The sequence below is a fragment of the Anguilla rostrata genome, chromosome 10 (genome assembly GCF_018555375.3).
Source record: "Anguilla rostrata isolate EN2019 chromosome 10, ASM1855537v3, whole genome shotgun sequence".
Lineage (NCBI taxonomy): Eukaryota > Metazoa > Chordata > Actinopteri > Anguilliformes > Anguillidae > Anguilla > Anguilla rostrata.
In genome coordinates this window covers 32,778,025-32,797,544 of record NC_057942.1, presented here as the reverse complement: position 1 = coordinate 32,797,544, position 19,520 = coordinate 32,778,025, and the positions used below count along the sequence as shown (strand labels likewise).

Below are 19,520 nucleotides of genomic sequence, written 5' to 3'. Positions count from 1 at the left end.
ACAATAACACCTGCTTGTGTACTTGGTTGAAGGTGCCTCAGGGCTACAACATGTACTCAGGTGTGCTAGAACTCTTTCAAAGGTTACATTTACTGTACAATGAACACCAATGAGTACAATGATCTCTGTTTTACACCTGATAGAAGTTCCTGGCAAATGCAATTCAGTGGTCAATGAGACTGTCATAAGTACTGGGGATATGGGACAAATCTCATTGGTTTCCCCAGGGAAAATTAATCGACAACTTGTGGAAATGTGCAATTGACAAATGTACATCACAGCTCTGAGATTTAAATCCAGCAAATGGCTTAGACTACATCCCATAATAATTACAGGATGAGAACAGCTTTGGTCTGTAAATCTCTGTAAAGGAAAGAAGACAATACAATTCAGGAATTCAGAAAATCCATATCTCACATACACACACACAGACACACACAATCTCTCTTTCTCTCTCTCTCTCTCTCTCTCTTTCACACACACACACACACACACACCGTCCCTTTTTTGAATCAGAGCTAAAGAGCTCACCCCTGCTCCAGACTATAAATATTTGACATTTGGATGTGGTACCACCTGACAAAAAAAATGGCTGCTGAACGGACATGGAAGTAAAAACGCGGCATAGTATTACATACATTAGCTAGTCCAATAGCGCGCCTTAGGCTCGTTACCATGGATTTACTCAATTATGCAGCGTGAACAACAACGACGCTAAAGCACATATGCCCGAGTGTTCTGAGTTATGGCATGTGCAGTTGTCATGTTGTGAGCCGAAAAGAGTCAATGGTAGAAAGTAGCTAGGAAAATTAGCTTAAAGCCGATTGGACATCCTTTCAGCCATGATGCGTACAGTAGTGACGCATGTTTGCATCTGAATGAAAGGAAGATGCATTACGAGAAGAAAAGATCGGTGTGAAATGCTACAAGTATTTTCTTTTAAATGTGAAGAGACCGAGCGACAAAGATGATTTAAAAAAAGTTAGAGGGAGAGACTGGAACGTATTTGTAATTCGTCGTAGCAGATGGCTTTTCGATTTGGCACACGTTAGCGAAGATTAATCGCCAAAGGTTTTCTATGCAGCTCACGGCGCTAATAAGCTCAACCCATTGAACTCAAATCAGTCCTTTATGCCCATCCATTTATCTGTTTTATGAAGACCAAAGGCACTGAATCTGGGTATAATGGATTGATACAGAAAAGGCGTATCAGGCCCCAGGAACACAGTACGCTTGTGTTTCCTGTCTGTCTGAACGTTTCCAGTCCATCTGAAGTCTGCCCTCAAGGCTGCATTATTTACTCTGTCTCGTAGTAGGCATATTTTCTAATGTTTTTTGTATTGTTTTGGGATGTTTTACTGTGGCTGTTGTGTCAGCATTGTGGTGTCTAGAGATGGCGATTTGCTAATTAAATGTAGCTGTTGTTGCAGTGATGCTAAGAGTTGTGCTCTTTTAGCAGTATCAAACATTTGCCAAGAGAGAAACAATATTGTTACACGCTGATGCTTCATTAGCATATCAGTCAGTGATTGATGGGGTTTTCTATGAGGAAAATTATTTTTTAAAATCTATTTTCATGTGCAGTTTAGCTTTACCTATGCATTCACGTTTGTTTGGCTTGCTATAAAATTACAAATGTATTTTTAAACAAGATTGATCGGTTTGCTACCCCAAAATGTGATTAGTAGTAGCCATACATGTTTTTGAAATAATACAATTTCTGTGAACAACCCATAAACAAAATTGGTCGAACATCAATTTACACCAGCTGTAAATGTATACTGCTTCATAAATTTGTAATTAAAGTACCATGAATAATATCATTTTCCACTTTTACCAGCTGATGCTTATTTTTTGATTCATGTAGGGAAATGAAATGAATTTGAAATCTATATATAATACTTTCCACTCTTCTAATTACTTTCTGTACTTCAGAGTCAGAATTTAATATATATTAGTTACACCACATGACCTGCATGCACTCACTCACGCACACACACACACACACACACACACACACTCATGTTTGTGATTCGTAGCAAGATTTTAGTTTACTACTGTAATGTATGTACATTGTGAAGGTCACAGAGATACTATGAGACCCTAGAATCCCACTCTGTTCATAAAAAAACTGAATGTAGTTTCTGTAGATAAATAGGATCATGCCTTTAAGACAGAATTTCCTGGACACATTACTGAGCGGTACCCCTAGGAGGAGGAAGGGAACTTTTTTCTTAGTGACTTTGGAGCAGATAGGTGATTCAGTAGCAGGACATACAGAGCTCCCTCTATCCTCAACCGACTCCCCCAAAAACCTATTATACTGAAAATGCATTAACATGGATTGAAGAACCAAGAGCCGTACAAATACAAAAAGATCCATATTGTACATAGTCTTATGGTCATTTGTGTGTGTGTGTGTGTGTGTGTGTGTGTGTGAAATATGTACAAGTTATTATGATGTAGAGCTTTCCATTCCTACTTTCATATGGAAAACGTTAAAAAAGGAAGAGCGCATTTCTGAGATGTTCAAATTTAAACCCAAAGCCTTCGAAGTTTAAAGGCACTGAAAAAGTGTGGGCTGTTTTTACGCACTCAGATTTGCTCTACAGTGGCCTTTCTGTCTGAGCATTCACCGGTCTCAGAGAGAAGTGTACGTTCGACTGGATTTATTGGGTCAACAGTGAACTGAAATTGGAGACTTTGTCCCAATCATTCTGACCAACAAAATGTAAGTGGACAAAAGTTCTGGAAGATATATAACCTCAGTTCAATTTCTTTGGGTTCTCTTTCTTTTTTTAAACTCCTGTACTCTCCCAATCAAGCATGGCTCAGCCCATAAACCTCAACCTCAAGACCAAATCCTTTCATCATTTCAGCCTCAAACAGAGGCCAGGAAGGCTTATTGGGTCAAAGCTCGTCCTGGTTTATGTACCATAGTGGAGTCTGTGAAATGAGGAAACACTCTTAGCAGAAATGGGTCGCTTGCAAGAGCATTTTACTCAAGTCATCAGTACGGCAGACTTCCCGGCAGTTGAGGTGCCATCGCTTTTTAAATAAATTATCTTTTTTCATTTGTCAAATATATTTATGCTGCCATTGTGTAGGTCCCAGACCCACAGTCCAGCAGACAAGCAAAATGCCTACAGGGTTCCCATTTTGGGGCTGCTGGGGGAGGCAGACTGGAGGTGTCTGGTCCACCACAGGCTCAAAGACACAAGAACAACTGTGTCAACTGATACTTTTCCTTGATTGGACAGAGTCACAGCCAATTACGTTCTTACCTGTTTGACTGCCAGACACCGTCAGCACTGGTTCAGATATGAAAAAAGGGAGGTGCATGACAAAGCCAAGTGAAACCCCAGTGTGCTAACAAACAGGACAAGGCATAAGACTTAAGCTGAGCACCAAAGAATGAGCACCAACCTTGACGGAAATCTTCCCCTCATCTTTTGGCAAGTGCGCGGCGAGGAACCAGTCTCCCGGAAGGGGGCTGGTGACGTTGAACACCCCGGTGGTCCGGTTGGGCAGGGTCCACGTCAGGGTGACGGCGAAGGATCCTGGGACGATGGTGTCCCGCGGGAACCGGGTCTGCAGCGGGTTGATTACCGGCGGAGCCCCGGATCGGAAATACCTGTGAACACGGCCACAAAGGCTTAGCATCCTGTAAAGGCTACACAGCTGAAGGGGGGCAGAAACCACAATATCACCCGAAGCCGTAATTTCAGCATTAGCTTAGCGTTATTTAAGTCTCATTGCATTGGAACGATGGTGTCGCTTTCCCCATAACAGCAGCTATGAATCAAGCGAGAACAAACAGAAAACAATTAATTTTGTGTACAAGCGAGGGAAGGAGAACATTACTAGCGTCACCCTTGAATCAATTTAAATTCAGACAGTGTTATTTTTTTCTTTCGCTAAGGGGAAATGGCATATTGTGTCTAATGCTAAATTATGCATGAACAGACTCATAAACAAATATCCCAACAGTTGTTTTTTTCTGTTTTCTTTTCTCCTGCTACTTTGGGCAATTAGATGTTTGCAGTTCTGAAATGGCTGATTTGGAGGGAAACAATCGTAAGTAAAATAAGCAGAATCTGATTCATTTACAGTACGAAGCAGAGAGCATCTCGCAGAGTGAAACAGCACCGCCTGTTCATTAGTGTATGTCACTTTGTCTGTACTTACTCTCCTCCCTGCTTCCAGCTGAATGGCAATTAGGCAGTCTGAGATGGCGCCGCGACGTATCTTTAAATGCTTTTCAAATGCAACAGTGTCAGCCATCGCTTTTGTTCAGCAAATGGAGTTTCTGGAGTACATCAGCTTTAATTTGGACAAATAATAATAGTAATAATAATAATAATCTTTGAAAACAATGAAAGCCATTGACCAGTAAGTCCTTTTGTTTTCATTTTGTTTTACAGAATGAATTTTTTGAATACTGACCCAGACTAAGGGGTACTGACACTGCTCTGCACAAAATAAGAATAGTTTCATCTATGTAGTAGTTGTCTTTGAACAGGCTGTCAGCCCGGGGTATAATTTGAACACTGTTTAATTCTTATCTGCGGCTGCTAATTACACCTAAAGGTTGTTAGCCCCTTGGAAGACCAAGACAGACCTTTAAGTCAAATGTTCTTCTATGAATGCCTAACGCATTATTTTAGAGAGCACTTTCAGAAGTGGGCGTTGCAGTAATCTGTGACCCAAGCATGTCTTGGATTGTTCTCGTGAAGCGACATCAGAAAAGAACATTGAACAGGAGTGGGGCTTTTTTTTTTCTCCACAGATGAGTAATCCTCCAGGAGGCCAAGGGTAACTCCAGGGCCGAGGAATGTTGACAGGTAATAACTCAGACCCTAGCAGCTGCTTCAAACAGCATTACTGGAGAAAAGTGGTTCCTCTCCTCTCCCTCCGGTCAGTGGAGCCACCATATCTCAGGGATGTCGCCCGGGTGAAGCTCTTTCAACCCGGGTTCAGAGGAAGTATCAGCTGCCCGCCCCCTTGAAAAAACTCTTCTGAAAACCAGGTCAAAGCACTGAAGTGATAAGTATCCAGACTGCCTATCAACTCACTGGTGTGCCACCACCACTGAGCGGGGGGGAGGGGTCTCTCGAGGGCTAACCCCGCCCTCACCTGTGATCCCAGGTAAATAGGATTTGCTCAGTTGTAATCAGGGGGCAGGGTAGCCTGTAAAAACAAACAGAGGGCTCATGGGGAAGACAGGATTCTTGCTGAATAACAAGCAACCAAACCCTCCCTTAACGAAAACAAACCCACCAAGGGTGTCAGATCTGTTTCAGCTAGGCATCTTCCTGCACTAAAGAGACCCCACGGAGGCTTGATTGTTCCTTACCAGCTGTCTGCGCCCTAATTAGTTACGCGCCATTCTTCTCCTCACCCCATCCTCTTTAAAACACTCTTTCAGAGGGTCTTTCTCCACCCCATTTGGATTCTGCCCCATTCCCCACCCTTATGTTCATGCATACGATCTGACCAATAGCAATGCTCCATATTGAGCGAATTAGCACTGAAGACAAGCTGACCCCAGGGGTCCCACAAGTGGAAGATTTGCCAGTGTATTGTTCTAACAAAGTGACACGTGGAGCACATTTGTTAGCAGGTCAAGCTATTAATCAAATGGGAAAAAAACATTAAAGCCAGTGATTTGTGCAGAACGTAGACACATACAGTTCTTTAATTACCACTAGAAAAAAAAACATCCCCATTACTGGTCAGCAAAGCTATGCCTCATTATTCTTGTAAAAACAGTCGCTTGTCATCTATGACCTAATTAGCGAAACATCTACACATTGCGCAGTGTTACATTTATTCAAATTTTTCTGAATTATATCACTCAAGTGGCATTGGAAATAACATTCCAACATTCCACTCAAAAAATAACATTGTGAAGTTGCAATACTGTTTACACCATTAGAGGAAAACATCACTAGGTTTTCTACTTTATTAAATATATAAAATGGGCCTTGTATAAATAGAGCAGGAATTAATGAATCATGTTCATTTTTTTGATGCATGGCACGGTTTCCTGTGAGAACATACATAAAAAATCAGTTCAGAATTGCAGATTTCTTTTTCCCCCTTATTCTGTTGTCTGTTCAGAATTGCAACTCTAACATATGTTCTAAAGATGGCTAAGAGGGGAAATTTGGCTCCCACTGTAGCAAGACAGTTTCCCCTCCAAGATCCAAAAAAATGGTGACATTGAGCCCACCATTTATCACAACGAGGCCTCCAGGCACATTGGTGTGATGATTGTATGTATCAGAATCTGGTCGCTATTTTAAGGGTGAATGAAGGGAGGAGATTTACTGCCTAATTAGCATTCCTCGACAGTGCTCAGCACCATGGACAGTGCTACAAACAACCACTCAAATTCTGTGCAGGAATGTCACTCCCTTCAATCAGAGTGTGCACCACAGTTATCCTGAACAAACCAAGGATGGCCTATTGTACCTTAAGGCCTTACACAAACAAACCCATTTTTAAGGCAACGTGATAAATAAATAAAAATCCTTTTGGATGTGTGTAGTGCGAGTGCAAAGCCATGGTGTGTCAGCAGACACAACATTATGACTGATAATACTTATAACGTTCACAGTTCATACTTCTGCATTTAATGTTTAAAAAGTGAAATTCATATGAAAGTTATGGTAAAAAATGTATTTGACTGATTTTATTCACATGTGCTACGCCGATGATGGCAGAATTGCCTAAATGTGGACGTGGACTACTACATTGATATAAAATAAAATGTAAGGTATCTTTTTAAGCTGAGTGAGTGGTACTTGCCACTGCCTTTTATATAAAAGAAATGTAAGTGATCTGTTTTAATGACACTTGACAAGCCATGAAGCCCTTCTCTGTACGTCTTGCCGCCGAGAGTCTGGTTCTTTTTAAAATATGGTGCTAAAAAAAGTTCTCTAAATCTATTTCAAGTATAACAATAATATAACCTTATTTGAACTCAGCTCCGTTCTTGCATGTTCCACAACCCTTTATATTCCGTATGGTATCAGCATGGTATTTTACTATTTGTTCTTATTGTAGGGCCTCTTAGGGTTACTAACTGTTAATTAGGATTATTGTGACATTGCCTTTAAAACTCATCATTGAAATCAATTTTTCCATTCAATCAAATGAAGTATTTGTTCCCACAGAATAGTTCTCCTTCCCTGCTTTTCTTTTTACAGTCTATTCAAGGAGAACTCGGTTTAATGGTATATTGTGTCTGTGAAGAAAAAGGTTGGCATGACGTCTCTGGGGAAATTCAACCATCTGGTCCCCTGCCATGGTCTGACCTTGCCTGTACTGCAATGTCCTTGGTGTGTATGTGTTGTAGGATGGAACTCACCATGGGACCCATAACCATATTCAGGCACCAAACAACTGGGATAAATCCCCAAAGAACCATTCTGTGTGGTTGGGTCATTACATTTTTTAGTTTAAAAAAAAAATGTATTTATGAATTATTTAATGTATTATTATTACTATTGTTGTTGTTGTTGTGGGTTTTGTTGTTATTATTATTATTATTATTATTATTATTATTATTATTATAATTCATGTTTGGTTAGCCATGTATAGAACATTATGTTAGAGCTGCAGTTCAGAACAGGCAACACAAAAGAGGGGGAAAAAAATGTCTATAACATTTACATTTTATAACATCGCATTTACTTCATGAGTGTTCAGGATGAGATTTTCGTACCAGCCCACACAATTTTGCCTACGTGGAAATAAGAGGTCTATTTGTACTAAATGGGGCCACGGTATTTTGAAATCCACTTCCTCGTTTTATTTCACAGCAGGCAATAAAGGCTAATTTTATTATGCTCAAATTTAACCGAGCATCGTGATATGGAGTGGCTATTTGATTGTACCTCAGTAATAGCACCAGTCATTGCAATCATTTCTAAGCCGTCGCCCATTGACCGCGTGCCCTATAGAAAGTGCCTCCAGAAGCGGCGTTTCTTTAGCTGTCCAAAAATTGCGCCGGGTCATTAGATTCAGACAAAGCCATTTCAGGTAGTGTCTCTGTAAGTCCTTGGGAGGGATAAAACTGTTGGGCTTCTCAGCTCGAGCGAGTTTAACGAGCGTCGTCATCTCTGATCCAGTAGCGATCTATTGATGTGAGGAGCAGAAGCGCGTGCCGGGTATGCGTCGGCACGTTGGTCCCACTGCGCCACTTTAACGGCTTCCCAGTATCCCTGCCCAGCGCCGAACAGCAAGCTGATTAATTACAGCCTTTCTCTGGCGTCCCGCGTTATCTGAGCAGCATGATCTACAAAATGAATTTCTCACCCCGAGTGTAGATACATCACGCATTCGCTCCAAAGCGAGGATGCGACGAGCAGAAGGAGAGGGGGGTAAGGGAGAATAAACACGCTGTCTCGCCGGGTCGTCCACCAGACGTTTAATTAGCAGCTTATCAAACCTTTGCGGTTTCCCTTCTGCCTATCCTAGTGTTTCTTACCCATGCGTGCACAATGTCTCATGTCCAGCAGCTTGGAAAAAACCCTCTTGCTTGCTGTTAACAGTCACTAGACCATGATGTGTGATAATTTAAAGAAAAAATACCCTGCATGTGCATTAGCTCAGTCTAAGTATATATTCATTCTCAATAACAATCCATCTAGCACGTCGTGTACTAGAGCATTCTGAAAAAAATATATAACAGATTGAGCCTGGAATGTTATTGTTGGCTTGAAACACCCACGCACTGACATTAAATCGCAAGCCTGCTATTGATAGAAGCATTTCCCCTTGGTTCTATCCCAGTAAGAGGCAATAATCAAATACGCTGTATTCTCGTGTTCTGTCTATGGGCAAGACAAATATTTTAGTCGATACAGGCCTTTGAGACATGCTTTATTATTTATTTGATGCTACATATGAGTGACACCTGCAATTATCACTCTATATTAGTTGTGTTTCACATGAGTTATATCTGACAATAAGGATACAAGTTATACATCGATGAAGCCAACTAGGTGTGCAATGTGAAAAAACACATTGAGCTCTCTACTGTTATTTTGATTGAGTATGAAGCACAATAGAATAGAATAGAATTCTCCTACCAGAAGGAGAAATCTAGAATTTAACTTCCTTCTCCTCCCAATATATCTTGAAATTAAAAGGAACAGTGAAACAACATACACATTTCAGTGTATTCAGTGAGTTGACACTTCCATGCTTCAAGTTTTCATGACCACATGCTCTTCAGATGTTAAGATGAAAAAAACATGGGGCCAAGTTACATGGAATAACATGGAATAACATTGGGTAGCTTTGCTTTGGAATAGAGTTTGTTTAATTTGTGTGAGCTAAGATAGCCAATATTGTTCATTGTAACTTGGCGTCATTTTCATATCAGTACTTTTAATGGCAGGCCTAAATTTTGCAAGTTTTAATTAATGACTTACAGACGTGTGCATTGTACGTGTGAGTAACGTGACATTTTTGTATGTTGAAAACATGTTTTTGTTGAGACACGTAGGTACAAATACATGAAGTGGGCTTTATTCAAATAAAGAAAAATCCATACGTACCCAGGTGGCCTATAAATCAGTCACTCTAACGCCTGCGACTTTCATTATTCAGCACACGGGCAAGTTCTCTGATGTGTTCAGCTCCACCTTAACCTTTCGCCCAATTAGTCTGCGTCACACTTAAGGCGGACTCTGACAGTTGGCCAGGCCGAGGATTCATGGGCGGGAGTGTCCGCAGCAGCCAATGCGGGAGGAGGCTGAGGCTCTCTGGATAAATAATGAACCTGGCTGTTACTAACGGCCACTCTATCACCCCGGTATTGATCACAGCCCTCCCTCCGCTCTGGGTCCCCGTGTTTCGTGGGTGATCAGGAGGGTCACACCGTTTTCCAGCTGAACAAAGACCCGCTCGTTCCAGGCGGAGATACGGGCCGTTATTTCTAAGAATTTCCACTCTATTACATACAGATCCAAACCTCAAACGGAGTGGATATGTTCACCCTCTGTGAAAGTCAACAATGCTCACTTCAAAAAAAATATCTAGATTGCTATCTGTTCATGCAAAAACCGCATTTCCTTTACTTGCTATTCCGAAGAGAATAGATTGTTCAGAAGTGCTTTTTTTTTTTTTTGGGAAGCAATAAGGCAAATGAAATTGCCTGATTTAAATGTCACGGCATCTGCTGAGTTCTTGAATGAAGGGAAGAGGGCAGAATGGTGGTGTCCCTTTGCCTCAATAATCCGCACAATCTTTTCTGTGCGGTAAATCAGTTATTCACACAGACTCCAATAAATGCCAATTTTCTTAATGGAGCATACCGAAAATGATTAAAGCTTGCAAAATATTATTTCCCTAAAATGTTAGGGTTAGGATGGATATTATTGCAGGGGTGAGACTCAGTTTCTGTTTGATGTGCTCTACTCACAGATTCACCATGTTTTCCTGTTGCACAGAAACACTTTCAGTATACAGTAAATTCACCTCTGACGGAGTATAGAGTATAAACTCCAATAGAATATGCCAAGTCCCTATTCCACTCATATAAACGCTTAGAATTAATTTAACACTGATAATGCTGCATGGCCATGGTAAAAAATGTGAAATGTATCTTCTTAAATGCTCAGGCCACACAATAAAAAACATAAGAAACGACTCAATACTATCTGCTTAGAAAGGATCAGTTCCATTGTACCATTCGTCCATCCATTTTTTTAAATACCGCTTAGACCTATGGGCAGGTTAGAGCCCCCATTTAGCCAACTGAATGTCTTTGGCTTGTGGGAGGAAACCGGAGTACCCATGGAAACCCATGCAGACATGAGTAGAACAGACCCCACACAGATAGGCCCTCGGTTGGGATTTCAACTCTGTACCTAGTACTTGCTGCACGTACCTGCCATTGGACCATACACAAATACCATAACAGCAGGCAACCACCACCCTTCCCCCCCCCCCCACTTTCTCCTCTTTATCTTCAGTTTCACTGACAGAGGAACGAGCGGCACACTCACACGGTCACGTTGCGGTCGGGGCAGCTGTCTCCGAACGTGCCCCCTTGCTCCTTGAAGGTGATGAGGTTCCAGACGGCGACCACCGTGTCGTCAGGCACGTTGAAGTGGAACAGCTCCACGCTGGCGAAGGACCGGTAGGCGCTCAGCTTCCGAGGCGTTCGGGTGAAATAATCTGTCACGAAAAGGCAATCTGGGGAATGGAACAAGGAGAAAATTAGTTAGATGAAAGATGACTTTTATTTTGCCCGCGTAAGGGATGGGGGGGAAATCAGTCCTAATGCTGTTTTGGTGACCTTCTCTCCAGAACCTCGCAACCAGTGATTTAATCACAGTTGATCTGGGTCAGTCTTGCTTGGCTCGCGTTCAAATACAGGCTCTCTCCAGAATTAATTTTGTTTCATTTTTCAAAAGCGGGCCGAGGAGGAGGCACAAAATGGCGGCCGCGATCTGCCTTAATGAGCCGTGGCGCTCGACGGCGCGGTTGTCGGCCTGCTTAATGGCTTCCGGCCTGTACGCGATTGGTGGAGAAGCGGTTATGATTTCCGATGCGGATGCTTTTTCTAGAAAGTCAGCGATGCAGTGAATGTGTGTGCAGTAGCGTGCATTCGAAGGGAAAGGCAACTATTACCGATGAAATACGCAGTCTAAACTGTATTTGACTTCCATTTTTTAAAATATATTTTTAATATGTCAATACTGAAAGTTCCCTTCCGTAATTGAACATTGATTTGATTCGTCTGATGGCCCCAGTGTAATTAGCATTTAGTGTCCTTAAAATAATTATACTCTGACTCACAGGATGCGTGTATGTGTGTGCATGTGCGTGTGTGTGCATGTGTGCGTGGGTGTGTGCGCGTGTGCATATCTGTGATCATGTGCCTGTGTGTGCATGTGTTGTGTGTGTTTGTGTTTGTGCATGTGCTCGTGTACCTTTGTGTGTGATTTGATTTGAAACGTGTGGTATATGTCTGTTTTGTATCAATAAGGTTCTTCGATCAATGCTAATTTATTTGCAGTATAATAGGTTTTTGGGGGGGTCGGTTGAGGATAGAGGGAGCTCTGTATGTCTTGCTACTGAATCACCTGTCTGCTCCAAATTCACTAACAAAAAGGTTCCCTTTCCCCTCCTAGGAATATCACTCAATAATGTGTCCAGGTAATTCTGCCTTAAAGGCATGATCCTATTATCTATAGCAGGACTGTCTAGTCTTATCTGAAAAGGGCCAGTGTGGGAGAAGGTTTTTGTATTAGTCCAGCACAAAGATTAAATGATTGTTTAATTAGTTGAATCAGGTGTCTGAGTGCTAGGCTAAAATAATAACCTGTGCCTATACTGGCTCTTTTCAGGCAAGATTAGACACTGCTGATAGTACTATAAATGCATTTTGTTTGATCAACAGGCAATAGCGAGAGTTTATAGGATCTCATAGTATCTTTCTGACCTTCACAACGTGTGTGCATTACAGTAGCAAACTTGAATTGTTCCTAGAATCATTATCATTAGTGCATTGAAGTGTTTGCGTGCACTTGCTTGTGTGTGCGTGTATGTGTTTGCATGTGCGTGATTTGTGTTCATGTATGCGCTGAATTATTGTTATTCCCTTTCCACGTCACTTAAACCATTAAACCTGGTTTCTGAACCTGTTGCATTCTGGTTGCTAGCCTGCATTCCCTGCATGTTTTGAAAAACGCTGGGACACTTGTCAAAGTACCGACCAGCAAACTACATTTCCCACGTTCGGTCGGCGCGTCTTCATCAGTATTACACTGAGACAGTGTCCCCCGAATAGACACAAACTCTTCTCAACCTCTTCGCCTTCTCTCTCCGCCTCTCCTGGCCTTTAAATTCTCTCCTGGTTTTTAACCTTTTCCATCCGCCGCCTCTCAGCTCCTCACCCAAAAAGATAAGGCAATTACTGCGAGTTGATAATCTAATTGGTCGTCCCTTGGGGAGGGGGTGGGTTTGGGATTGAAGACAGCTCTAGCAAACCCTTGCCTGTTTTTCTATAGAATACTCATGTGTGTGTTCCATTTTGACACATGCATTAATGCCTGTGTGTGTTGCAGTCCTTGCGTGCTGCACGAGAGGGACTTCCTTCAGTTCACAGGGAACTGTCTGACTGAATCTCCTGTTAGGAGCCCTGCGCTTTAAATTGTGTACCATTTCTTCATAGGCCAAATGGGAAACCCTGACAACCCTCATTTCGTCAACATCTAGAGTACCTTCTGAATGACCTCCGCAAGGACGGTGTTGGGAGGGGCGGGGGGTTAGTCTCGACACCAGACGCTGTACCTCTGGGTGGTTCCGGAACAGGAAGTTGCAGTTCAGTTCAGAGATTGGTTTCAGCAAAAATGAAAGCCTGCGACCTAATTGGTTCTAGAATGTTTTAGCCCGCGTCTAGCCAATTCATTGGCGAATCGCAGCCAGAGAATTTTTCTGTTTGAATGGCGGCTGCCAAAAGGAGTTTGAGATTACATATGCAGTAACCACGCTGCCTCTTTGGTAGTGATTAAGCATGAGTTCATTAGCGAAGCACATCTCCAAACCAGGTTAGGTTCATGCCACTGTAACATTACTAGCCTGATAGCTGAAGCTTGGGGAAGCTCTGATTCGGAGGAAGTGGAAGAGCAAGTGACTCGTATGTCAGCACTATAATTTCACCGAAAAAAGCCACTACTTCGCTTGTCTCCTTTTATTTATTGATATAACAAATCAGCACGATGACAGTTTTATTAAGCTGATGGACTCTCGGAGGGATGACGTGTGTTGCCTTGACGTCTGGGTACACCACTTAGAAATACGAGCGGCAACAAACGCGCAGGCTTTTTCGAATAAAATAATTTGCCATACACAAAAAAAGAGTTATTTTTATTTTTTTTCTATTCTTTTATTTCTCTCTTCCTATCACGCTCTTTGATTTATTATTCTACCCATCATTGAATTAATAGAGTGAACATATTGTGCATTTGCTAGGGCTTCAGGCTCAAATTTTGACAAGTTTGAATCACTACCAGTGTACAGGGGAGCGGGTGTTTTTACTGTGGCACTCGGGAAAGTGTAGAACCTTGTGAAAACTCCACAAAGTTTGCCAGTACAGAACACTCAAGCTTCAAGAACCTTCCATGACATATCAGCTCTGAGCACAACGGCACAATGCACAACATGGCAACTTTCCCTTCCACAAATTGCTTCCTCTAGAAAATCCTGATCGGTCTTCTTTACTTTTTGTGGACAGGAGAGGTTTATGCTGTTAGTTCCAATACTGCGTGAATGTAAATCTGGTAACACTTTGCAATAAGGCACATGAATTGGCATTAACTAATGCAGCTGTAAACATGAATTGATAATGTGGTAATACATTAACTAAGCTGTACAGATGAACTTTTCAGTAGTTAGCAGTGAACAACTACATCAGTTAATGCCAATTCAAGTGATCTCACTGTTAAGTGTTACCGTAAATCTCTGTTATAATGATGAAGACGTTCTCTGAGTGTTTGAGAGGGGCTCCGATTGATGCTGGAATAACGTGCATTCTGGTGCTTTCTCTGTCAAAGTGCGGCCCCGGTTTGGCTTCCTGCTGATTGGTTGTTGCTCAGCAAGCTGTAAAGGGGCAGCACTTTTCAAAGACACCTGCTTCTCACTCACCCACACCTGACCAGTGACCACCGCCCCCCTCCCACATTCCCTCCACTCTCTACTCACTCTCCGTGATTTCGGTATATCACCCCGTTGATGACCGTTTCCACCATCTTAGACTCAAATGTTCAGCAGCAACCTTAACAGGAAATGCTTACATCTCCGCCTCTAAATCAGTGATTCAATAACTGCAGGGGAAAGTTAGAATTCAACAGCAAAGGCACATTAATTAAGTTAAAAGGATACCCAGAAGAGAGTATAAAATATATTTGTGTTCATATCCCTGGCAGTCTGGCTTCTCTATTATCTGTTAGGCGCCAGGCTTGTGTTGGTGTAAGAGGGTGATAAATTACCTGTACCTTATGGAATGCTTTTATTAAATCTTATGTCGATAGTTTTACGAACAACAAAGTTGCCAACTCAATCCATGCCTCTCCCTCAGTCTGCAACAACCCCCCATTCAACCCCAGCCCCCACCTACCACCCCCCACCCCCCACCTCCAGGTTGAAATGCATTAAAATTAATGTCGTATTTGTTTGAAGGTCACGTTTCCACGTTTTATGCATCGATGGTGGGTCAATAATTAATGACCTGTCTGTTTTAAAGCAAAGAGACAGCGTGCCCGCAGATTGTTCTGTATCGAGGCTGACACGTGATACAGGGGTATGTCTGTCTTCATTGTCCTCTGCGGGCAGGTACGCACGCCATAATTCAGCACAAAGTGAAGACATTTCATTGGTTTAATTCTGTCAAATTGCCTTCTTCTCATGCGTCAGCTTCAGTGAAGTGGATTTTTTTTTCGGGAAGAATTATTACGTGTATTCCACTTCTACCTTTGTTTCATGTTCGGTTTGGTCATTCACACAGTGTTCATCTGGGGCAGGGGGGGTCAAACAGTCCTGGAAGGCCGCGGTGTTCGATATGGTTCAGCGCGAGTGATTCGTTTAAGTCATTGATTGGATAAATTGTCCACACACATTGCTCTCAAGGCCTTAATGGGCTGCTGATTGAAAGGAAACCACAAATACCAGCAGGCATTGCAACCCTCCAGGACTGGGGTTTGACACACCTGCTCTAGGGCTTTCTCCCTGTTCCACAGACATGATATTGTCAATGTGCATGCAGACTACATTGCTGCGGTAAAATAGCGTTTTTTACGTTTGGACTGGAGGCCTCTCCCTTGATTATTCTGGCTGAATTGTGAACACTGCAGATTTCATACGTTTTGCTTTTGAAGCCTTTCTGTGGGAAAAAAAAACCTGTTGAACACAGTTCATCTTCAGGGCAGAGTAGATTCCTATTTCTTGGTGGGCATACAGTGGGAGGTGGGAGGTCCCAATGATAGCGGATAGGCAGGGAGCGCTTTCGCGGTAAAGGTGAATTTCGCCTCCCGGCAGTGACCCGAGCCGACCGACAGCGCACCTTCCACCGCCGGTGAAACCACCTCTGCATCAAAGGCGGCGAAAGTGCGGACACAGCACTCCGCGGGAATCGCGGGGAACAATGAGAAACCGACGGAACAAACGGTCACCCCTGCGGAAACTATGGAAACGGATTCTGTCCGCACCGTCAGACCAAGCCGTGCACTAACCACCCTCGGGGATAAAAATAAAAAAGGTACAAGAAAACCCAGCACAATATTGCCTCTAATTGTCCAGAACAGGACATGGGCAGAGAGAATGAAAAAGAAAATAACTGCCTTTTGTTAACCTCGCCCCTCAGGCTTTTATTTCCCTCTGCCTCCTTTCCCTGCTTGAGCCGCGGAGGCCATTCTGGCCCCGTTGTTACCGCAGCGAGGGGGGCCGGTGGATGACAAGATGTTTCGCAACGTGCGCATTACAGCATTACCGCTGGATCACCGCTCCGGAGAAAGGTGATCTGGCTCACCCTCGGCCTGGCGAGCCGCGTTTTTTTTTCCCCTTTCCCTGGAAACGCGGCCAGAGGAGGCGGAAGCGGAGGCGGCAACGGAGCAGGAGGTCGGAGAAGCGACTGATTCGCGCGGAAAGGAACCGACCGCCCCGGCGTCGATCGCCACGGGCGACGAGACCGAGGCGCTTGAACAACCTCCCCTGCAACCCGCATTTGCATGGTCCTGCGGGGGGAGCATTTTCACCGAGGCGAGTTAGAGGCCTCATGTGACTGTCTGCGCTGGGAGAGCCCTATTTAACGTGCGAGCGCACACAGGAGGGCGCGAGGGGAGAGAGCCGGTAGCCGTTAGCCGCGGCACGAGTCTTTGAGGACCGCAGCGGCGTGCCGGATTCCTGGGAAAAGGCACTCGTGCGGCCGGCGGGATAGCGACCGCCTCCGGGCCCCCGGATGAAATTCGCCGGCGAGCGGCGCGGCTTTCGGAGCCGTCGCCGACGGCGACCGGGGCGCGTCTGCCCGCGGGACCCTGGGAATCCGCCAGCGCGGCGCTTCCTTTAACCCCTCGGGGCCGCGCCGACGCCGTGCCTTGGGCTCGTCCCAAATCCCCCCGGATCGCGCTCTTCGCGTAGACAGGCGTAAAGACGGCAGCAGGAGGAGCAGGTGCGGTCTTTTAAAGCGCCTTCATTAGACGGATTTACCTCGCACGCGTTCCCTCAAAAAAAAAAAAAAAAAAAACAGGGCACTGGGGAATGAAGTCGAGTATTACTGTCCCGTAAAACGTTATATTGTTATAGAGCGCCGTTCAGTAACGGGGACAGCGCCGGCTAAAAACGCTGCCAAAGGAAGAATAGGGTTAGCGCTAAACAGAGAGGTCATGTAATGGATGCCAAATGAGACTGTTGATTAGTGTTCACTGTCAGCCACAGTTCAGCGAAGCCGCCCAGGCACAAAGAAGATGATTAACATTAAAACCCTGAATTCCGTTCGTACTGCTGCCTGGACCTAGACTTTCCTTTTTGCGAGGAGTTTTCTGTGTGATGGGTAATCACGAAGTCTGATCACGAAGAACACCGCGAGTGAGTGGCAGGTGTTCTTACTGACAGGTGAGCGCAATCACCTCTAAGCAATCAGAGCCTGATTTGAATGGGAAAACCCAGAGGATTGTGTGTGTGTGTGTGTGGGGGGTGCGGGTGGGGGTGGGAGTGGGGGGGCTTAGCTCCATCAGAGAGCACTGTAGGAATTTGAAAAGGTTAGCGTTTTACACAGCTAGCCTGGGGGAACTGTGGGATTGTTCTGTAATAATCATACCCACCACCCACTTAGGGAAAGACAGAAGGTAAACAGGAACAAGAGAGCGTTAGTTCTGTGTTGTTCTCCGTATCGTTCATAAAGCACAGCTAGCCCACGGTCAAGACAAAGCGCTACGCCGGGCGCTACGCTTCCATCTCTTTCTGGTTGGGCCGCAGAGCGCGAGTTACCGAGATGTACACAGATGCCGACAAATACATCTTCTTCTGCCGAACAGAAGCAGAGGCTGCCTCCCCCCCATCTCCTTCCGGTGCATAAGTAATGGGACAGGGAGCACCTCCGGGCTCGTTGAGCCGCGCTCTTTACCCCCCCCCGCTCTCCCGCCGGCTTCTCTCGCAAACGCGGGTGCGCCCACCTGCCGATTTCCTGACGCGCGGGTGCGAGGCGTGTTTGCGCACTGAATAATATTCCCCTCTGTACAGTTCTTACAGTTCCCTGTGTAAACACGCACCGAAGTGTGTTTGCAAAAGAAAACGAGCGCGAGCGGTAATTCCCCGGGAAGATGGATGGCGTGGGGGCGTAACGACATCACGCCGACGAGGCCGGGGCTGGAGACGAAGAGCAAGTGCGGGGTCTGAAAGGAAGCGCCGGTGCTGGTTTTGACAGGGTTTCCTGCCTCATTAGAGAGGGACGCATTATTTAAATGTCCTTCTGCATTTGGAAAGGTAATCAACCGCGATTTTAATCCGATGGTGCCCTCTCTTTTTTTTCTTTTTTATTTGCCCCTCCCGCGACCTCCCTATCCCAGCATTACAGTTTCGGATCTGTGTTTGGCTGCCTGTTACCCCCTCCCAATGAATGCGAAATTCGCAGCACCAGAGGAGGGGGGAAGAAAGGGGCTTTGGAGCAGATGTACGAGGAGATGGCCTAGTTTATAGGGCGGCGAAGGAGCGGGTTCGGCTACTGACAGCGGCAGTGCTAACAACAGGCCATTAGTCATCGCTTGTAAATTGGCCCCGAAGCCGTAGCCCCCTTCACGCAAACGACGCCGGGGCTCCAAGCGAGAGGTCACCGGCGCCGGATAGCGGCGTCTGATCGCGCGAGACGAGGCTCGGGGGAATCGCGCTCGCCGCTTCTCCGCGGGCGCGGCCTAATTCCCCGGGAAGAATACGAGATTAGCGGATCAGAGACGAGCGCGATGCGGGCTCCATACGTGCCAGAGATCGGGGGGGGGAGGGTGTGGGGGTGGGGGGTGGGGGGGGGTGGGGGTGTGGGTTTAAGAGGGAGGAGGCTCCCGCAGCCACTGTAGACACAAGCTCCGGAGGGGGTCCTCTGCAAGCAGAGGTGAGGAGAGCGGCTCTGGTCTTCTCACTTCACAGGAAATAAGGGAGATGTTTGAAATGGTAATGACTGGGAGAGACTCACTGAAAGACAGAGGAGGCGAGCAGCTTCTCCTGGTGCAGAGTACAGGGTGTGCATATCTATACAGAGGTTCGTAATCACCTCAACTAATTAATATCAAGATGATAGTTGCGTTTTTTTGCATGATAAGGATTCATTTTTGACATGATTTTGCTAATAATCAGCATTCTCACTCTCACACACACATCCAGTAAAATTAGTCCAGCTTCCACCAGGAATATGGGCTCAAATATGCTATTCGAAACACTCAGTTCTGGGCAGACCAGACACTTTGAAGTGGCACTTTGAAGTCATTGGGTTGAATGTTCACTGGTTTAGAAAT

At 44.7% G+C, this 19,520-nt stretch overlaps 1 protein-coding gene across 1 annotated transcript in view; it reads right to left on the bottom strand.

Annotated features, from left to right (window-relative positions):
- Positions 1–19,520, bottom strand: part of tmem8b (transmembrane protein 8B) — a 114,654-nt gene that overhangs the window by 63,110 nt on the left and 32,024 nt on the right. The window contains exons 2-3 of the mRNA XM_064296588.1: positions 11,025–11,214; positions 3,427–3,634 (exon numbers count right to left, since the gene is read on the bottom strand). Of these exons, the coding sequence (XP_064152658.1) occupies positions 3,427–3,634; positions 11,025–11,214 (398 nt within the window). The remainder of the gene's footprint in view (positions 1–3,426; positions 3,635–11,024; positions 11,215–19,520) is intronic.